We start from the raw sequence: 21,493 nt of genomic DNA on the forward strand, positions 1-21,493 counted from the left end.
GCAGTGTCCCTGGTTTCTCCCATGTATACATGTTATTAAACTTGGTATTATTTTCTCCTGCTAACCTGTCTTGTTAATTATTTGGCCAGCCATAAGAACCTTTAGGGAAAGGGCAGAGGGGGATTCTCCCTCTTCTCCCACAAAAACATATTTCCCTTCAGAAAATAAGCTTCCCAAAAGTACTGAAAAAGAAAAACAGATGATCATAGTCTATACTTTAGTAGATATATCCCTCTCTTAGGCTTCTTTCAGTGTGATACTGTACATAAATTGTAAGTTAATAATTAAGACTAGAAATGTGTTCAGAGTAAAAGGAGTTTAATCTAGACTAAAAGAGGTACCTCTGAGCGAGCTTAGTTTCTCACCCCTTCATTTATTCAGCAAGGACTAGATCCTGGATGGGGACTGCCTACTAGGCACTGTGGCAGATGCTGGAGATGCAAAACAAGTAAGGGAGGCGTCTGGCAGAGGGGGGTCCTCTGTCTAGTAATGGAGGCGGGGTGGGTAAGTGAGAAGGGCGAGGAGCGGTATGCCTGTAAAACCAATTACAGTATCACAATATGAATACTTGTGGATTCCTCTTTAAAATTTTTTTTAAATTGAGATAGAATTGACATGTAACATTGTGTAGGTCAGAAGTGTACAGTTATATATTGCAATGTGATTATTACAGTACCATTAGCCAACACCTTTATCACGTCACATAATTATCATTTCTTTTTTGTGCTGAGAACAGTTAAGATCTAGTCTCTAAGCAACTTTGATGTTTTTAATATGTTTTTAATATAGTATTCTTGACTATAATCACTATCCGGTGCATTAGATCTCCAGAACTTATCTCCTAGTTGCAAGTTTGCACCCTTAAAACAACATCTTCCCAATTCCCCCAGCCCCTCAGCCCCTGATAATCACCATTCTACTTTGTTTTTATGAATTCGGCTTTTGTTTTTTTAGATTCCACATATTAGTGAGATCATACAGTATTTGTCTCTCTCTTTCTGACTTATCTCACTTAGCATAATGCCCTCAAGGTCCATCCATTTTGTCACAAATGGCAGGATTTCCTCCTTTCTCATGGCTGAATAATATTCCATTGTGTATATATTTATATGTGGATTATACTCTTAAACACATATAAGAAAGCACTAGTACCTGTAAAAACCAACACTGGCAAACTGATACCTCTCTGTACCAAAGAGAAAAAATATTTGTTATTAATTGTGCGATGTGTTTATTGTTAGGAAGATTAAATGTGCTTTCACTGAACCATTAAATAATGAGAACAGACAAAAATGGCAAAGCTGCAATTTTATCTAATTGTCTAATAGACTATATTTCTAAAACTAAAATACAAACATTGGTTTTTCAGCCAAAAGATAGGCCAAAAAATGATCAGCAAACTGCAAAACAGGTATGCAAGGCAATGCACATCTTAGGTTGACCAATTTCAACTTCAACTGAACTCAGAGTACTAACTTATTTGAATCAGGGCAGGAACTGGTTACATAACAAGGATCACCTTTTACAGCCTTAGGTTCTTCCTCCTCCCTTACAGGATTCTGAGTTAAAAAAACAAAAAACATGCAAGTTCTTTATTATAGTGTCTGGCCCATAGCAAGGGTTCAATCAATGGTAATGTATTATTCAGGAACATACGATCTGAATTCTCTACCCTCAAACCAAGTCAAGGACATTCCCACTACTTAAAAATGATTATATCCTATATCTAGAAAGATATGAGCTCAGAACACTTATTTAATAACAAGAAAGTAAAGGTTCCTTTTCTTGGCACTTCCTCCATCGCTGGTTACCCAGTTCCATCATGAAAGGGCGGGAAAGGAAAGCATAAAGGAGTTCTAACCAGTACAGAACTTCTCACTGCTGCATCCAGTCAACGTCACAGAAGGATACAACGTCACAGAAGGATACAAATTGCAAAGTATATTTTCCTGATTCATATTCATTTCAAAAGACTGACAAAGCCCTGATTTAACCCATGCATAATAAATCTAACGGGCAAGTGGAGGAGTGAGGAGGGTGGACACGTAACTAAAGGAACAACAGGGAAAGATCCAAGGGTTCTTTATCTTAGCACTTGACCAGGGGTCTGTTGTAAAGGGGCAAATAGGAAATACACTGTTTTTGAGGGAACATACATCTGTGTCACAACTCAACTCTGCGACTGTAGCAAGGAACCACTATAAACAACGTACAAATGCATGGCTGTGTTCCAATAAAAATTTATTTATGGACATTGAAATTTGAATTTCATGTAATTTTCATAGGTCATTTAATATTCTTCTTTTTATTTTTTTTTCAACCATTTAAAAAACGTAAGGGCCGGCCCGGTGCCATAGTGGTTAAATTTGCATGCTCCGCTTCAACAGTCCAGGGTTTATGGGTTCAGATCCCAGGTGCGGACCTACACATCACTCATCAAACCATGCGGTGGCGGCCTCCTGCATACAAAATAGAGCAAGACTAGCACAGATGTTAGCTCAGAGCCAATCTTCCTCAAGCAAAAAAGAGGAAGACTGGCAACAGATGCTAGTTCAAGGCCACTCTTCCCCACCAAAAAAAAAAAGTAAAATCCATCCTAAGCTTGCAGCCATACAAAAACAGGCAGTGGGCCAGATTTGGTCTATGGGTCATAGTCTGCGAACCCCTGCATTAAACTATGTTTGAGACCCAGCTAGCAAAGACTTGAATTTTGAGGTGTCCCCAATCAGTTATTTATAGATTCTTTATATTTGGGGCAGAGCAAAAGTGACTTTGAGAATTTTAAAGAAACAGGGGATTGTGGATTGTTCAGGTGTGTTTTTCATTGAAGTTTCCTCAAAAAAAATACTGTTTGGGTGCAATTCTATCTCTATTTAAGAGATAGAATAAATAGCTAGGAATATATATATTTTGATGCTACTTTGGGGCATCAAAAATTTCAGAGAAGAAAGGGTCAAAGCCCTGTAAAGGTGTGAGGCTCAGAAGAACTTCTGACCCACTGGACCCAGACTGGAACTACTTCTCTCTTATGAGTCCACTGCTTAAACTGGAAAGTCACCCAGTTCCACCCAGGCTCTGAGGAGATGGACACAGAGACTATCTGCATGCGTCTGCATAGGCTTTACGTACAAAGGCCTTGTGTGTACATGAGTATACATGCTTTATTCAAATCCTTCACATGCAGCTTCATAAAGGGAAATGATTTCCAACTGTTTCTTAGGCATGTTAGATTCTAGCCAAAATTAAAGACATGTTCTAGAACTGAAGATAAAGGCCCACAGGAAACTTTCTACTAGTAGTGACAATTACTATTTAAGTAAGATAAACTGCTGTAACATAACCCTCAAACACGGTGGGTACTGTTCCATTGTACAAATTATGCAAGTATAGTAAGTTTCAGGTTATGTTTAACACTTTAAATAAAAATCTATAGTCAGTTTTTTTTCATGCTACCTTTTACATGCTTCTGTTTTAAAGAATTTCAAGTTTGAAGCTATAACTATTTTCATGTCTATTACAGTGCTCTTTAAACACTTGTATTTTGTTTCAAAGCACAGTCTTGTATTTAAACTTAAAAGAAAAATGTTTTCTGGCAGTGAGCATAGCCCTTTTTAGTCTCTGATAGTTTTTCTGCTCGAGTCCATAAACATGCCAAGAAAATGAACACGTGAGTAAGAAGGAATGAGAGTAGGAATGCGTCTTGTGCAATACTTGAGACAGCATGAAAGACGTTTGATATCACGTGTATTCAAAGTCAAATAACTGCTTGTAGGAAGAACATCTGTTGGTCACATTGGATCTGCCAGAACCGAGGTGTCCTCTGAGGGAAGAACTGTCTCATTCATCACTGCATCTTTACTCAGCACATGGTGGGCACTCAGCAGACATCACTGAGTCACTTCATGGAAGACATCAACCCTAATTTCAAAGTCCCTACCCTCCCTGATTCCTATTAGCTAAGAAACCTGATTTAATACTAAAAAGGGGTTTAGTATAAAACTAGAAAAAAATCTCCTCTCTCTCTAAATTGATAAGAAGTCCATGGAAAAACAGACAACTGCCTACTTTTCCTAGCTAAGCTCTGCACTCCTAAAATAAGGAAAACGGTCATTCTCTCTGCATTACGGGAGAGTGAAATGGCAGAAATCTAAGTTTCTTCTTCTTTTTTTTTTTTGTGAGGAGGACTAGCCCTGAGCTAACATCTGATGCCAATCCTCCGCTTTTTTCTTGAGGAAGACTGGCCCTGGGCTAACATCTGTGCCCATCCTCCTCTACTTTATATGGGACGCCGCCACAGCATGGCTTAACAAGCCGTGCATTGGTGCGCGCCCAGGATCCGAACCTGTGAACCCCAGGCCGCTGCAGCGGAGCGCGTGCACTTAACCGCTGTGGCACTGGGCCGGCCCCATAAGTCTGTTCTTATTGCCAGGGAATACTAGAACTACACAGAACGGGTGGAAAAAAATATTTCCCTTTAACCCAATGAAACAAGCAATACTTAAAAATTACTCTTCTTCCTTTAATTTAAACTCCAGAGAAAAGAAAAACTCTAGTTGTTTCAAAGGCCATTATAACTATATAAATAACTACCTCTCTGGCATATAGGTAATTTTATTCACAGGTAATTTTGCCACTGCCTGAAAATAAGTAAAAGATAGCTGGTCTCAAATGTTGTTTTATATATCTTAGTTTTTTTAAAAAGGAAATTTCTTAGGATCCCAAGTCTGAAATTAAAACTGTGTTTGGAAACTTTCCACTCTTGGATCAGATTCGACTAGAGGCTACAACCAGATGTCGAGGTCAGAAGTCACTCCCAACAGCCTCTTGGTTGCCAAAAGGGAGCTCAACACTGTCACCAAACCTCACCCTTACAACTCGTAACAATTCACACTAGGAAGCTTTTAAAGTCTGTTTAATCCAATCAATTCAAAGCCAACACATTCAATGTAGCTAAGAGACACTTGACATAGTAGGGAATAAATTCTAACAACATTAGCATCAATAACAGTTCTTTAATGCTACTATTCTCTTCAAAAGGTAGTGCAAGAGTCAATAATTCTCAAATGTTTCCCTCTCAAAGTACAGTTCCTGTAGTATAGCTGGCTATAACACAAATACCAACTGAACAGAAGTTTAAAAAAGCTTCTTTGTCAATTTTTTCCCTGTCAAATTTAGAGAATTTAAAATAAACTCTAAAAACAAATTTATAGGAAAAGAGCAATAGTACACAAAGCATAAATATCCCTCCCACCAACTAACTGGAATATTCAAACACTTAAGAGTCTAAAACAAATTAAAATACTATACAGTAAACGTAATAAAAGGAAAAGGAAGTCTCTGCAGCTTTCTGTCAGCACTAAAACAGGAACACTTCACCTCAGAAACAGAAAATCTAAACCCTTCATGTTAACACAGTACTGTAACGTATAGCTTAATGTTGCAGGGACTTTTCAGAACCTAAAGTCTAAAAAAAATTTCAACAGATGTAACAAAAACTAAAATTGTGTTGTTTCAGGCAAATTACCGTTCATAACAAAAAACCCATAACCTTTTTAGTTAAAATGGTCTCCAGATTTTTGAAGTCCTTCCTTCCTAGGTTACATTCAACAGTTTCTCTGCATTCCTTTGTTAAATCCATTTCCATTATAAAGAATCCTCTATGAACACCCCAACCCCCACCCCAAACACCACAAACTACCCTCACCACCAAAAATCAAAGAAAAATCACTCACAGAAACATGTTCTAATAAGCTAAAGCAATTATCTTTAAAATAAGGGGAAAAAAACAATTGTTTCCAGTTTTAAATATTACTCTGGTGATTATAAAATTTTTAAAGACATAACACTGCAGGTTTGGAGAAGAGCTAAAACAACTTACAGGATTTGTGAAGAAATGGGAAAAAAGAGTTATAGTTTTGCACAGTTCCAATCGAGCACAATCTCGGAATCGTGTTCAGTCTTTCATTACAGACTGAGAGGCTCCTGGTGGAATGTTCTCAGTGTGTCCTCCCCACACTGCATCCAGTTAGGCATGAATCTCGCTGCCATCACTAGGTGCCAACCATGACTCTGCACTCACCTTAGCTCTTCCTCCGGGAACCCATTTAGCTTCAAACTCTCGGGACGGTCTCGTCGTCTTCTGTAGAGACCTGACTGTGAAAGCTCTTTAAGCTGTAATGCAGTCATACTTCTCTCTACACATCAATTACTGACACTTTAAAGCATTTATGCTGAGCAGAGTGGCTGACAGGGCTCAGAAAGGCAGTGTCCCTTGCCACGGGACCTCAGCACACCTGACCTGAGTTAGAAACCTCCAGGCAGGCCGGCGCTGAAGCACAGCTTCCTGTTTCTCCGCTAGTACACACCCTCCTCAGCAAGGCCTGCTGGCTTTATCTCCGGGCCTAGCACCTTGGAGGGTGAGGGGAGGTAGTGACCTGGGCTGCTCACATGCTCACTAATAAGCAAAATTTAATTGTTGTGAATAATCACACCAATTCTTTATAAAGCTTTCCAGTATCAATCTGAATTAAAATTGGGCTAAAAAGCTCCAGTAAGCTAATGACTAAAGAAGGGTCCTGCCCTTTTTTATTTGCCAGGAAATCCATTAACACTTCACAAGCAGCTGTCAGTTTAAAGAAGTGCCTGGTCATCATGAGCTCTTTGGGACATTTTCCTTAAAAAAAAAAAAAAAAAAGGCACAATTCTAAAGGAAGCAGTCCAATTCCTCCCTCTCAGCCCTCTAAATCCTCTTTAGAAAGGAAGTGCCTTTGTCTTTTTTTCCCCCATTAAATATTACTCAAAAATCCATTACTGAAAGGAAGGGGTGTCTTGTATCCCTCTCCATTCAATGATGTTCTACATCTCCAACTACCCACCCTGAGTAATCCCCTCATAAATGTGCACTCAGTTTAATCAACACTGTCTGCCTAAAGGTGTTGTGGGTGCCTATGCAGCCCTTGAATTTATCTGTGTATCTGATCCTAGACATGACAAAGTTAGGAAAGACGTTTTGGTTTTTGGTGTGGGGGGGTGGGGGGTGGGTGAGGGGGTGCGTGTTTCCAAGGTGGGGTTGTAGATAATGGAAAACAGATAATATGGGGCAAGTCCTTTATCATCCAGCTCCAAATGATGTTAGTACAGCAGAAGGTGGGGTCCTGGCCTCCAATCTCATTCAATCCCACTCAGTATATATCACCAGATCACAAACACAGGCTAGATCCTTGGCAGGTTCTTAACCAGTAGTATGACTTCATGGTTCCAGTAATTTCTCTCTGAGAAATTTGTATCAGCTTCTTTCCCTTCTAGAATCCCCTCAACAACAAGAGCACAGAGAAAGGGGTCTGAAAATTTTTTTTACACCAAGAGTTCAAGAGTTAACATAGTCTCCTCTCTGAAAGTATCTGTATTATAAATACAAAAATTAAGGCACCCCACAAGGAAAGGGAGTCCTGTATCCTACTCCTTCTCTCAGGACATGGAGATGTAGCTCCCCTCAGGGCTAACGATCACACCGGTTCCACGGCACCAATGGAAAACAGACAACTTATAACAGCTGCCATCAAAATATAACATACATTTTTAAAGATGCAGGAAAAATACTACTAATTTTGTTACCACCCTGGATTTAATTAGTGATGAAACATGTTAAAAAAAAAACCCAAGTGACAGATGTATCTCTCTCTCTGGAAGGATACACAACAAGTGGTAATATTGGGCGCCTAGATGCCTTGGGGACAGCAGCAGAAGAAAGCTTTTCTCTTACATACCACTTTATACCTTCTGAACTTTGAATATACTGCCTGTTCAAAAAGAACACAAATAATTTAGAAGATTTACCTACACCTTTTGCACAAGCCCTAGGATCCTGAGACCAAAATACAGAAAAGTTTAAACTTTACAGTAATAGAAACATAAAATTAGAATTCCCAAAGTGTCTAATTCTCACATTTTTGTCATAACAAGTGAAAAACAAGTGAGGAAAAACAACCACCAATCTTATTCTTTTTTCACTCTAGGCATCAAAACAGAACAGATGCCTGATGAATAAAATACAAATTAATTGTATTCACTGCAAACACAGAAACCTCAACATTAAATATGACTTGCTTCTATAGAAAAATGTAAATAAGAAAGGTTGATTTTGAAAAGAGCTTTTAAAAAACGAATGCAGCATGCTGACAAGGAAGAGCGTGGTGACCATGTACTAAAGGTTAAGGAGACAGGAAACACCTAGCTGTGTAGGACGAGTGCTGTATTTGATGAGTCTAAGGTTAAAAGGATGTGAACAGAAAAAAAAAAAAAGTTCCTGAGTTATATAACAAACGAACTGAAACAATTCTTGCCCTCTGACTTTTAAAATGGTTGTACTGACAAATAGGAATTTCAGTAAATCAATGCTTACATTCTAATAAAATTGTCACAACTGAGTAAAATTAAATTCTGGGGCTTGCGCAAAGCCCTGCTGACCACTGTCTTTTCATAGAAAACACAGTGACAGAGAGGAGAGGCCTCCTCTTTCTCCCCAGCATCCTCCAGACGTGCACTGAGATTTTCCTGTTCTGTAAGCAGAACCAGGGAAAGCAGCAACAGGCGTGGACGCACACTTGCTCAATTTCTGAAAGGGAAATTCACAAATCCTGCAAAATACACCACTGACTAGCTCACTCTGCAGCGGAATCACCAACTCCCCCCTCACGACAGTCACCCTGCACATCAGCACCAGGGAGGGAGAACACACCCCTGGAACACGCAGTGGGCGCAACAGCCAAAGCAGCTCTCGGGTCTTCAGCTTTCTTCCCTTTTCCTACTTTCCTCACAGAAACAGAGTTATCAGTCATGCCTGATTCTCAGATCAGGCCTATTTAAAATGAGTTTGAAATTTCAAACAACTGTCTTAGCGTGCTTTTGACAGTACAGAGGAGGGCGTATGTAAGTGCATATTTCCTAGGTCTCTGTCCAGGGAAATTTTTCCTTTTAGCACTCTAAACAATCTTTGAAGGCCAGTCTAGCCTCCCATTTAATGCAGAATTCCCTTCTCTCATTCTCCACACGGTCTCGCTCCTATACAATATCCCTGACCTGGCATTCTGACTCTCCTTAGACACTTCCAGTGATGAAGCACTAACCACCTCATAAAACTCCTGGGGCTCCCCCACCGCCCACATGCCTAGTGGTTGTTAAGTCTCTGTTCTGCTAGGCTAACCTCTAACCCAGTAGTTTTCTATCTTTTGGAGGGTCATGGTGGACCTTTTATGAATATGATGAAAGTTAATGACTCTCAGAAAACGCACGTGAGCAAAAAATTTTATAACTATTTCAGGGAATTGATAGATCCTTCCGAAGCCAACAGGTGGACTTTATCTTAGACCTTCCAATTTGTATTGATCCTCCCTTCCCTGAAAACCTCCAACACCACATTGTGGGACTCTGGATTTCACTGCTCACTTAAATACACATTCAGTCGGTGCCCTACAGTGGGCCAGACACTGCATCAGAAGAGCTCCCTCCTTCTCCTCCTAAATTCTCTCAGCCTCCTAACTGATCTTTCAGCCACTGATCTTACCCTCTTCTAATCTATCCTCCTAATTTCAAAGTGTTCTTTTAAAATGTAAATTGATCACTTACTGATCCTGCTGAAAAGCCCTTCAATGGCTCCACTGCCACTGGCGCCAGCTCAGCCTCCGCCCCTCCCCGGCACTGTACTGAACTCCAGGCGGCTCCTTCCTGGACAGACTTGGCTTCCTCTCACCTCCTGCCTTTCCACATGCAGCTGCGCGACTGGGAGAAGGATTGCTGGTAGGACTAGCTCCTAGGCATCCCACCAGGACCCAGCACAAGCACCATCTCTTACAAGAAGCCTTTCCAGGCCCTATTCACCCACAACTCCCTTTCCGTGAGCCGCCAGGCGCCCCGTGCCTACTCCTGTCATTCATAATCACATAGTCTCACGACAGGTTGTTTCTTCACCCCTCTCCCCTTAGAATACAGCTCTTTGAGGGCAGCAATATATCTAATTTATCACTGTGTCTACAAGGCCAGGTACATGGTAGACATTTGCACTTGTTAAATAAATAAGTTCTCTGGTTTTGCTGTTCAACTAATTGATTTTGAGAGCCTTTTGTGTGTGTGTGTGTGTGTGTGTGTGTGTGTGAGGAAGACCAGCCCTGAGCTAACATCCAATGCCTATCCCCCTCTTTTTTGCTGAGGAAGACTGGCCCTGGGCTAACACCCGTGCCCATCTTCCTCCACTTTATATGGCACGCCGCCACAGCATGGTTTAACAAGTGATGCGTCGGTGCATGCCTGGGATCCGGACTGGAGAACCCCAGGCCGCCGCAGCTGAGTTCGCTCACTTAACCGCTTGCGCCACCAGGCCGGCCCCGAGAGCCTCATCACTTTACAAATGCTACATTTGAGGTTAAAGCTCCAGAGTTTTAAATTTTGGGGGTTTTTTTTTTTGGCATTTAACACTCAACATTACCTAAATGAGATTTTTAAAAGATGCATCCATTCCATAGTTTTGGAAAAATTTACTTTCTTGGTGAGACTATGAAAACTCAGAAGCTTTTCATATTTGTAGAGTTGAACAGTACCTTCTACAAGTATAAACACTTTCCATTTGGGATAAGAATAAAAAAATTAGCCTAGATTTTTCCCTATACCTGACATAGTCCAGTTTTTAGCATACTTGGTCCAAGTAACCCCTTCAGGCATTGGAGGGTAAAGAAACCTAATTAAAGATCAAGGCTCTAAAACTGATCATTAGTGTAACTGAATTGTCAATTCTTTCCCCTATACAGAGTTAAGACAGCTGCAAACTGGCTTCCAAGGCAGAATTATAGTAACCAGGCCTCATTAGCAGTATCTTTATACCAGTTACTACAGGCCTGTAAACTGGCTGAACAGCTGTACATTTCCAGGCATTAATTTCCTTGTGTGACAAACAGTAAGAGAAGAATTTTACGTTTTGCAATTAACTTTGAACTTAATGGAAATGAATCCTTTTTTAGTTTAAATTTTATCTCAGGAATAATCATTTACAGGGAAAAGCAAACTTTGTCTGATAAAGCAAGAATATCCTTCCTCACTATTTCCAACACATTGATCTCCTAAACATTTATTTTCCAGCCATGCTATCTTCCTCAATGAGGCCTCTCAAGAGTGTTCTGGGCTCAATATGAAGGAAGGACACAGTGTTGAAAACAGATCTCCAGCAATAGATATGCCATTATGAGTAGGTTCAGGTTCAAACTAACCAGAGCAGAGAGTATGAGAAGGCAAAATCAACTATCCAGAAAAACAGTCCAGAATCAGACAAAAAATCACCAAAAATATAGTTCCATTCATAAGTAGATGATACTGCAACTGTCTACGAGCCCCTCTGAATGTTTTCCTTAATCAGCCTCTCTGTAACTCTGACACTCCCAAGCGGACAAGCTGAGTGATCATCAAAAGCTCGTGAGAGCTTGACTGCATCATTCTGAGTCAGAAACATACAGAAGTCTCTCTCCCAACCAGCAACATGGGGTCATCTACAGTCTTTTGTTAGACAACTAAAGAATGTTCTCAAAAGCCACTGTCACAATATGGCAAGTTTTCCTGGCATATTTCAAAAGAATGTAGAATGAAATTCCAAGTAACCTACCTCATCCCATATTTTTAAAGGGCTGAGGGAGAGTACAAGGTAAGTCGGTGTGAGGGTACGAGAGGGAAGCCGGAAGACAGTCAGCTGATAGCCCATGTTTGGCGACTTACTTGCTGTGGCTGGCATATGAGCACACAAGAAGTCATTTCACCACCCAAGTCCTCGATTTTTCCATTTGGAATCAAGCAGCTGAATCAGATGATCTCAATGGTGTTTTCCTCAGATTAAAGTGATTTGATTTTAAGAAAGGACCTGTGTAACACGAAGTGCCAATGTTGACTAGACTCCCTGATATAGCATGCTTTATTTCTTAATCATTGCGTTAGTCAAAAATCCCATTCCTAAATAAAACAGGAACACAAGGTCAGGATTTATACACTCAGCTATTCAACAAACATTTCCGGAAGGCCTAACACACGCCAGGCCCTCAGAGTGGAGAGGTCGGAACAGGGAGAAAGACACTGAGCAGTCTTTCCACTCTTCCTGATCACTACTCCCCGTTCACTTTCTCTTGGGTCAGAAGAGCTCCTCCAAAGATAATAGTTACATAGGATATAAGATACCACAGAAAAGGCACATGACCATCCCAGCCCCGACACACACCTGCTACAAAGGGAACAGAGGATCCTCCTCAACAAAGCATTGAGGTCACAGGCAAGGAACAAGGCAACAGAGGTCTGCAGGAGGATTGCACTTTTCCCCCATCAGGACAAATTATAATGTATCTCATTTGATGTAGTAAACATGTTTTTGGAAAACTGCATATACAGTTAAACTTTTGTAAATAGAGTAATTTTTAATTCTCAAAAGAAACTTGTTTTACAAAGGAACTCTAGTGGTAATATTTTCATGAAAGGGAACTTTTCTATAAATCTAGATTTTCATATAATTTGACTGAAAATATATGATTTTATATAACATTGCTATAAATATTGTTTCTACGCATTCTACCTGTCCACCTTACAGCATATCTATATCTGTTGAGCATATTTTTAAACTAAACCCTCACTTTAAAAAATCCAATGAGTAAAGTACTTGAGTGTGAGAGGAGAAAAGAAACAGTTATTTTTCACATTCCAAGACAGGTGGAGTCACAAGCCAGCAATTCAGATCTTCTGAGCACCCGGAAGAACAAACATGTTCTTCTCCCTGCCCTGGAATTCAAGAGGTGTGTCCTGAAAAAGAAACCACAGTTCCTGCCCTACTCCACTCTAGGTTTCACTACTGTAGTTAGCACTGTCAACACATTCACTGCAAAACTATTTTTCACCAGGTTATCAAAATATTCCCTAGGTTCTGTGTAAAGTCTAATCTTAAAGGCAACAACATCAAAAAAAGTTTCGTTGCCTCATTTCTGATATCAGTATCATCCCTTCATTTACTGTTATTTTTTTCTCCCTAACTCAGATAAAAGTTCAGTTCAATGACAAAAATAGGATTTAAAATTTTAAGAAAGCTCTAAAGACATAATTATTTCAATAAGGACATTAACATTTCCTGTATAGTTTTACAGTTCCAGAGTGACTGATGGTAACTGAATATGATAATGCAGACATCTAGTTGATATGAAATGTATTCATGATATACTGTTAAGTGGAAAAAAACACTACAGGACACTATACACTACGTGATTCCATTTCATATGAAAGACCACATAGGCATATACCATGCATGTGTACATACACACATACCACAGTCTGGAATAGTATATACCAAAATATCCTCGGTTGGTAGAATTTGAAAAGATTAAAAATTGTTTTTTCTTTTGGATTATCTATATTTTCTAATTTTTCTACAATGGACAAACATAGTTCTATAATAAGGAAATAAAAATTTAAATGCTTAAAATAAGTGAAGAGAACAAAAATTAAATGAAGATACATTATTCCATCTTCCAGGGGATTTGCACCCTAATCAGGAAGCAAGGGCACCTCAGGAACCTTCAGTGTACATAATCAAATACTGACGCATCCCTACAGAGGGCTGGATTTGAGGGGAGAGAGGGGAGAGGAGGGTGGAGGGCACTCCAGACAGAGGAAATCTCAGTGTGATGTGACTGACAGAGACGTGTCAAGGGGATGACAAGACTGGCAGAGTAGTGGACCTTCCAGGCCAGGACCACAAGCTTTCAGGTTGGTAGGAAAAAAACCAGGAAGTCATGTGCAGAGGGTCTGTCATTGCCCAAGTGGGAAACAAGGGTCCAGTTGAGGCGCTCAAGGGACAGGGGAAGGGACAGACACAGACAACATTACAACAGGACTGGCAGGTAGGACTCAGGAACAGAGCACAGGAGAATGTACTGTGCACTCCCCACTCCAATCTCTCCTGCTCAGTGAGCATCTACCACGCGAGAGGCTCCGCTCTAAGCACTACAGACCCAGCATCCGCATGGAGCTCTCAGTCCAGCGGGGGATACCAGTGCCAACCATACAATCACACACACAGAAGAGGGTGCTATGAGAATGTTTACAGCGGTGTGGGGAGAGGGACAGCAGGGAAATGTTTCCTGAAAGAGAAACACTGGATCTCATACCCCAAACCTAAGGGAGGAGTAGGCACTAAAGGCAAAGGGCTCAAGGTGTGGGGGCACTGGTGGAGGAGTGATCAGCTCGTGCACAGACCCAGAGGCAGGAGGGAATGAAGTCCAATCACGCGGCTGAGGGGAAGGGTTGCGAGGTGAGACTGAAGCCAGGTACCTGAGGTTTACTGTAGATATTCAATAAGAACATGATTGCCTCTTGATCTTGTTCCCAACACAGACATAGATGAATCCTGTCAATTTGCTGTTTTCTTGTTTAATTTGAGGGGTGACTCTGGTCTCGAGGACTTGTGAGTTTGCTTTGTACAACAAAGAGAATGCCTTTGGGGAGGTTATGATCACCAGACGGCTGGCCCCCACCAGCCTCTGCTGCTCAGCGGCTTATCAGGAGTGACCCCTTTGTTTCTCTTAAGTTCCGCCTGCCAAGCTCCTTAGCTCTATCAAACGGCCCTGCATTCTGCTCTTGTTAAGGCGGATTTGAGCCAACCCATGCTCCCACCTTCTCCTCTTGGCCAACTCGAATGGGGCCTTTCTCCATCTCCAAGAACTGTCGTTTCAGTGTCTGGCTTGCCACGCATTGGGCACAGGAACCTGAGATCAAGAGGTTCGGTACCAAGATGAGATTAGAGAGACAGGCAGTGGCATGTTTCAAAGGGCCTTGTATTTTTTACCCAAAGAGCGACAGGAAGCCACTGTACTGTTATTTTATTTACTTTTTTTGTGAGGAAGAACTAACATCCATGCCAATCCTCCTCTTTTTGCTGAGGAAGACTGGCCCTGGGCTAACATCTGTGCCCATCTTCCTCCACTCTATATGGGACGCTGCCACAGCATGGCCTGACAAGTGGTGCGTCGGTGCGCGCCCGGGATCCGAACCGGGTCCGCCAGCAGCGGAGCGCGTGCACTCAACCGCTACGCCACGGGGCCGGCCCGCCACTGTACTGTTAAACGGTGGACTGACAAGATCAAATTTGTTTCACAAAGACCTGTCTCACAGCAGCATCAGGAAGATGGATTTTACGGGGCAAGTGGGGATGAGGACAGAGGCAGACTAGTTAAGAGCCTGTGCAGCAATCCAGGGACGAGACAACAGCTGGAGCGACAGTGGTGACAATGGAAACAGGGAAGAACTGGTGTGAAAGGAATTCAGGAAGTAAAACAGAGAGGCCAGGGCGACAGACTAGACACAGAGAGACAGAGACGGAGGCAGCAAGCACCACATCTTAACAAAACCGACCTGGTGAGGTACAGCATGAGCTGTACCTGATGCTGCTTTGATCTTTAATCTTGTCCACAGAAAGGCAGGCATTTTAAACTTACTTTGAATCTAATAAAATAATTTTCAAAGAGTATTTACAAAAGAAAAAGCTGGGACACAAAAATGTTCACCTCACACTATTATGAAGTTCAAAGCCTCTTGATTGGGCCGGCCCCCGCGGCTTGGCAGTTGGGTGCGCGCGCGCCGCTACCAGCGGCCCGGGTTCGTATCCCGGGCGTGCACCAATGCACCGGTTCTCCCGCCATGCTGAGGCTGCGTCCCACATACAGCGACTGGAAGGATGTGCAACTATGACATGCAACTATCTACTGGGGCTTTGCGGGGGGGAGGGGGGGAAGGAGGAGGATTGGCAATAGATGTTAGCTCAGAGCCAGTCTTCCTCAGCAAAAAAAAAAAAAAAAGCCTCTTCATTATTTATCTAATATAATTATGACTGACAACAACAGAAGTTTGAGTGCCTACCAAGCATATTATGTATATTGTCTCATTTAATTTTCATCTCAATCCCATGAGGCATGTATCTTTACTATTCCCACTTTGCAAATGAGGTAACAGAGTCTTTTTGCGTGTGTGTGAGGAAGACCAGCCCTGAGCTAACACCTGTTGCCAATCCTCCTCTTTTTTTTTTTTTTTTTTTGCTGAGGAAGATTGGCCCCGGGCTAACATCCGTGCCCACCTTCCTCTACTTTATATGCGAAGCCGCCACAGCATGGCTTGACAAACAATGTGTCGGTGCACGCCCGGGATCCAAACCTGTGAACCTCGGGCCGCCGCAGCGGAGCGTGCGCACCTAACCACTACGCCACCAGGCCGGACCGAGGTAACTGAGTCTTAAAGCAGTTAAATGTCTTGACCAAGCAACACAACCAATAACAGAGAATGTGGATCTAAACCCAGGTTTACTTGACTCAAATGTTCCTGTTTTGGCCACTACCTACACTGTTTCTGGGCCCTAAAACACTCCCTCCCACGGATCATCAAAAGGTCCACTATGACAAACCTAACTCAGAAGCACGGCAGGCACGGGAGCTGTGAGGACAACTCTCGGACTGCAGACTTTCACAGACTAGAAAGAGACTGAACCAAAGCCACCTGAGCCAGCTCACACTTTCCCTCCCCGAAAATGAACCAGAGGCAGTCTGATTATGTTCTAGAGGGATATTGTGAATGGGCAGTCTGAGGGTTTTGGAAGGAGACTCGTGGTTGTACTCTTGTATAATTCCTACTAATAGAGATCTTCCTCTTCGGCTAATTTTCTCCTACAGGTCTGGACGCAAAAGCCAGTGAAAGAAAGGAGTTAAACTGGTGACCTTCAGTTTAACTGAATTCCTGGATTCCTTAGAGGTCTTTAGGTCCAAATTACCAGTGCTGTCTTATTTCCTTTTAGAAAACATGTTATTATTCAGTGTTTCCAAGAGTTATGGAAAAACAGACTAAAGTTCTAATGAAAACAGGTTTTCTTTATCATAGCAACTCCCGCTGAAACCAAGTGTATTGTTAAACAGCAACAGGGGAGGCATTGGAAGCAACTGAGACAACAGACTTGAGGAGGGTGTGGGTGTGTGAAGAGGCACTGATAATGTGACCAAACCAATTTCAGTTCCTTTGATAACACTTCTTACCACAAACAAATTTCAGAGTTTAAGCCATACAAACAGTCACTTGCTTATACTATCTTATGCAAAGCAAGGCTGCAAAGAAGGTGTTTCTAAAACACAAAACAAACTCATCACTGTGAGAAACTAATAAAAAAAAAAAGGTATGCAGTTTCATCTTCCAATTCTGATCTTAAGAAATCCCTGCCAAAGCAAAGCAACTATTTCTAAGGCAAATGGAAGAAAACATCTATGCATTATTTTTCCCCCAGGGGACCCAGTTTCTTCCCTGAGGCTCACTATGATTTAGGAAATAATACCTATGACAAGATCTAGGTTGACTGAGACCTGACTATGTGCCAGGAACTGTTCTGAGCACTCCGCATGCATTTACCAAATTTATTTTTTGCAATGATCCAATAAGTAAGTAATATCATTATTCTCATTTTAAAGTTGATGAAACTGATGTAGTAATATAAGTAATTTGTCCAAGATCATACAGTTATTACATGAATGATAATCTGAAACCCAGCCTTAAGTTTAGTACTAACCAGGCTTTTAACCATTAAACTGTACTGCCTCCTAGCCAGAAAATGGTTATTTTTCTCAGCAGAGGAGAGCTTATGATCAGAAATTATTTTAAAATTCAACCAAGGCTAAACACAATGTGGTATCCTAGATTGGATACTAGAATAGAAAAAAGACATTATGAAGGTAATGTAAGATGTTAACGAGAGGAATCTGGGTGGGGGGGTATATGGGGATTCTCTGAACTCTCTATCTTTGCAACTTTTCTATAAATCTAAAATTATTCCAAAATAAAGGTTATTTTAAAAATTCAAAACTATAATTCTACATGATAACAGAGCTGGCATCTCTAACAAGTAATGAAAGGAGAGAAAGAAGGGAAGGGGTACTCCTCCAAATTAAGAGAGATTTAAGAGACGTCACAATCAAATGTATTATGAAAGTATGGGCTTTGTTTAGATCCCAGTTCAAACAAACCAACTGCAAAAGGATGTTCTTGGGACAAACGGGAAAATCTGATTACGGACTGGGTACTAGATGATGTCAAAGAATTATCACTCATTTTGCTAGAAGTGATAATAGTATGTGGTTATATAAGAAAACGTCCATATTATCAGAGTCCAATTCCGAAATATATTGAGATGAAATAACCTAATGTCTGGGATTTGCTTCTAAACGCTTAAGTAGATTAAGAGAGGAAAAAAGAGCTCAAATAGCCAAAGCAAGCTCGAGAAACAAGAGCAAAGCTGGAGAAATCATGCTCCGTGATTTCAAACTACATTACACAGCTATAGCAACTAAAACAGTATAGTATTGGCATTAAATCAGACACATAGATCAATGGAACAGAATAGAGAGCCAAGAAATAAACCCACACATATATGGTCACTTAATTTATGACAAAGGAGCCAAGAATATACAATGGGAAAAGGAAAGTCTCTTCAATAAATGGTGATGGGGAAACTAGACAGCCACATGCAAAAGAATGAAATAGGACCCCTATCTTACACCATACACAAAAACTAACTGAAAATGGATTAAAGACTTGAACGTAAGACCTGAAACCATAAAACTCCCAAAAGTAAATACAGGCTGTAAGCAACTTGACATCAGTCTTAGCGATGGTTTCTTGGATTTGACATCAAAAGCAAAGTCTTCAAAAGCAAAAATAAACAAGTGGGACTACATCAAATTAAAAATCTTCTGCACAGCAAAGGAAACCATCAACAAAATGAAAAGGTAACCTAAGGAATGGGAGAAAATATTTGCAAACCATAAATCTAATAAGGGGTTAATAACCAAAATATATAAAGAACACATACAACTCAACAGAAAAAAAAAATCTGATTAACAAATGGGCAGAGGATCTGAATAGATATTTTTCCAGAGAAGACACACAGATGGCCAACAGGTACATGAAAAGGTGCTCAACATCACTAATCATCAGGGAAATGCAAATCAAACCACAATGACGTTCCACCTCACACCTGTTAGAATGGCTATTATCAAAAAGACAAGAAACAATAAAATATTGGCAAGGATGTGGAGAAAACAGAATCCTTGTGCACTGTGGTGGTAATGTAAATTGGTACAGCCACTATGGAAAACAGTATGGAGATTCCTCAAAATATTAAAAATAGAACTACCATATGATCCAGCAGTTCCAGAGTATTCAGCAATTCCAGGTACTTATTCAAAGGAAATGAAAACATTAACTCAAAAAGATATGTGTACCCCCATGTTCACTGCAGCATTATTTACAATAGCCAAGACATGGAATCACCCTAACTGTCCATCAATGGATGAATGGATAAAGAAAATGTGGTGTATATGTGTATGTGTATACACACACACACACACACACACACACACACACACACACAGGAACATTATTTGGCCATGAAAAAGAAATGAAATCTTGCCATTTGCAACAACATGAATGGACCTTGAGAGCATTATGCTATAAGTGAAATAAGTCAGACAGAGAAAGACAAACATTGTATGATATCACTTATATGCGGAATCTTAAAAACAAAAACAACTGAACTTATAAATACAGAGAACAGTGGCGGTTGTCAGAGGTGGGATCTGGGTGAAAGGGGTGAAGGGGGTCAAAAGGTACAAATTTCCAGTTATAAAATAAATAAGTCATGAGAATGTAATGTACAGCATGGTGACTATAGTTAATAATATTGTTTGCACATTTGAAAGCTGCTAAGAGAGTAGATCTTAAATATTCTCATCACAAGAAAAATAAATTTGTAACTATGGTGGCAAATGTTAACTAGACTTATTGTGGTGATCATTTTGCAATATATATACAAATATTGAATCATTATGTTGTACACCTGAAACTAGTATAATGTTATATGTCAATTATATCTCAATTCAAAAAAAGAGAGAGAAAAGAGTATAGGAAGCAAATGTGGCAATACAACAATTAAAGTCTGAGTAATGAGTTACAGATTCATTTCTTCCATTTTTATATTAGATCATTTTCATAATAAAGTTTTTTTAAGTTAAAAAAATTTTCAACCAATGGGGATGAAAACAAACATGACTTCCTTGAAGTCAGAACACAATACCCTGATACCCGTAATAAAAACAGCACTGCATGCAATGACAGGACAGTAGGAGGTCTGAGGCAGGATTCCTAGGTTTACTGAGTGCTTCTTCTAATGAGGGATCTGAGGATGCCACATCTGAGGGATGTTAAATAACTTGCCCAAGACCACACAGAGTACATTAAAGGATATGTTAAATTTCAAAAGGAGGACATGGGAAGAGAGGAGAAGAGCATGTTCCAGGTGGAGAAAAGAGAAACAGCACAAAGGCATGGAAAGGTGGAAAGCTGACCCAGAGAATAACGGGTAGTCTCATTTTGTGGAAACAGCGGGAGCAGAGGAAGAGCAGGAGACAAGGCATCAAGGCAGTTTAGGGCCATATTTTGAAGACATGTCAACGCCAGGCTAAGGAATGTATGTGACATGTGATCAAAGAGCCATAAATGGTTTGGGTTCGGGATGGAGGGCGCTCCAAGCCTGGAGACATCCAGTTGCAGAAGACAGTCCAGGAAGCAAGCTGCGCCATGGAGGAGGGGAGAAGACTCCAGCGTGGACAAGAAGCCTTCACGATTCGTCAGGTTAACGAGCTGCCGAGAAAAAACCAAAACAAACAAGAACGGCACATGCACCTAAGCAGGAAATTCTTCTGCCAGTACCTAGAGATCGTGCCCCAAATAAGGCCACTTCAAACCCTCAGTACTCTCAAATCACCTACCCTACTCTCTTTCCCTATCACTCTTGGCGGATAACCTCTCCTATTTTATTCTTAATTAATTAATTAATGTTTTTGAGAAAGATTAGCCCTGACCTAACATCTGTTGTCAATCCTCCTCTTTTTGCTGAGGAAGATTGGCCCTGGGCTAACATCCGTGCCTATCTTCCTCTACTTTATATGTGGGACGCCTGCCATAGCATGGCTGGATAAGCAGCGTGTAGGTCTGCACCTGGGATCAGAACCTGCGAACCCCGGGCCCCCGAAGTGGGGCACGAGAACTCAACCACTATGCCACCGGGCCAGCCCCAACCTCTCCTATTTTAGAGAAAACAGAAGTCATCTGAAAGAAACCACCTCAACTGTCTACAAGCCCTTGTTTTCACTATTCCCCCCACTTCGTTCAGGATGACTTCCACTTCCAATGGAATTTAATATAAGGCACAAAACAATGTTGATTCTACATTAATGTCATCTTGTTGTAGTGGTAGTAATAATAATAGTAACTATGGCGTTAATGTTTTACATATTGTTTTATTTAATCCTCACAACACCCCGTGAAATAAGTGGTATCCCTATTTTGCAGAAGTAGAAACTAAGGTCGACAGTTGGTGACAGCACTGGGATTTGAA

The 21,493-nt window shown here is 40.9% G+C and overlaps 1 protein-coding gene across 2 annotated transcripts in view; it reads right to left on the reverse strand.

Annotated features, from left to right (window-relative positions):
- Positions 1-21,493, reverse strand: part of LIMS1 (LIM zinc finger domain containing 1) — a 165,439-nt gene that overhangs the window by 68,299 nt on the left and 75,647 nt on the right. Inside the window, exon 1 of one of the 2 annotated variants that reach the window (XM_058534341.1) lies at positions 6,080-6,307. The exons of the other annotated variant lie outside the window; for it this stretch is intronic. Coding sequence (XP_058390324.1) covers positions 6,080-6,186 — 107 coding nt within the window. The 5' untranslated portion in view covers positions 6,187-6,307. Of the gene's footprint in view, positions 1-6,079; positions 6,308-21,493 lie in introns of those variants that run through there. 2 annotated transcript variants of the gene reach the window in all.

This window comes from Diceros bicornis, chromosome 40, assembly GCF_020826845.1.
Source record: "Diceros bicornis minor isolate mBicDic1 chromosome 40, mDicBic1.mat.cur, whole genome shotgun sequence".
NCBI lineage: Eukaryota > Metazoa > Chordata > Mammalia > Perissodactyla > Rhinocerotidae > Diceros > Diceros bicornis.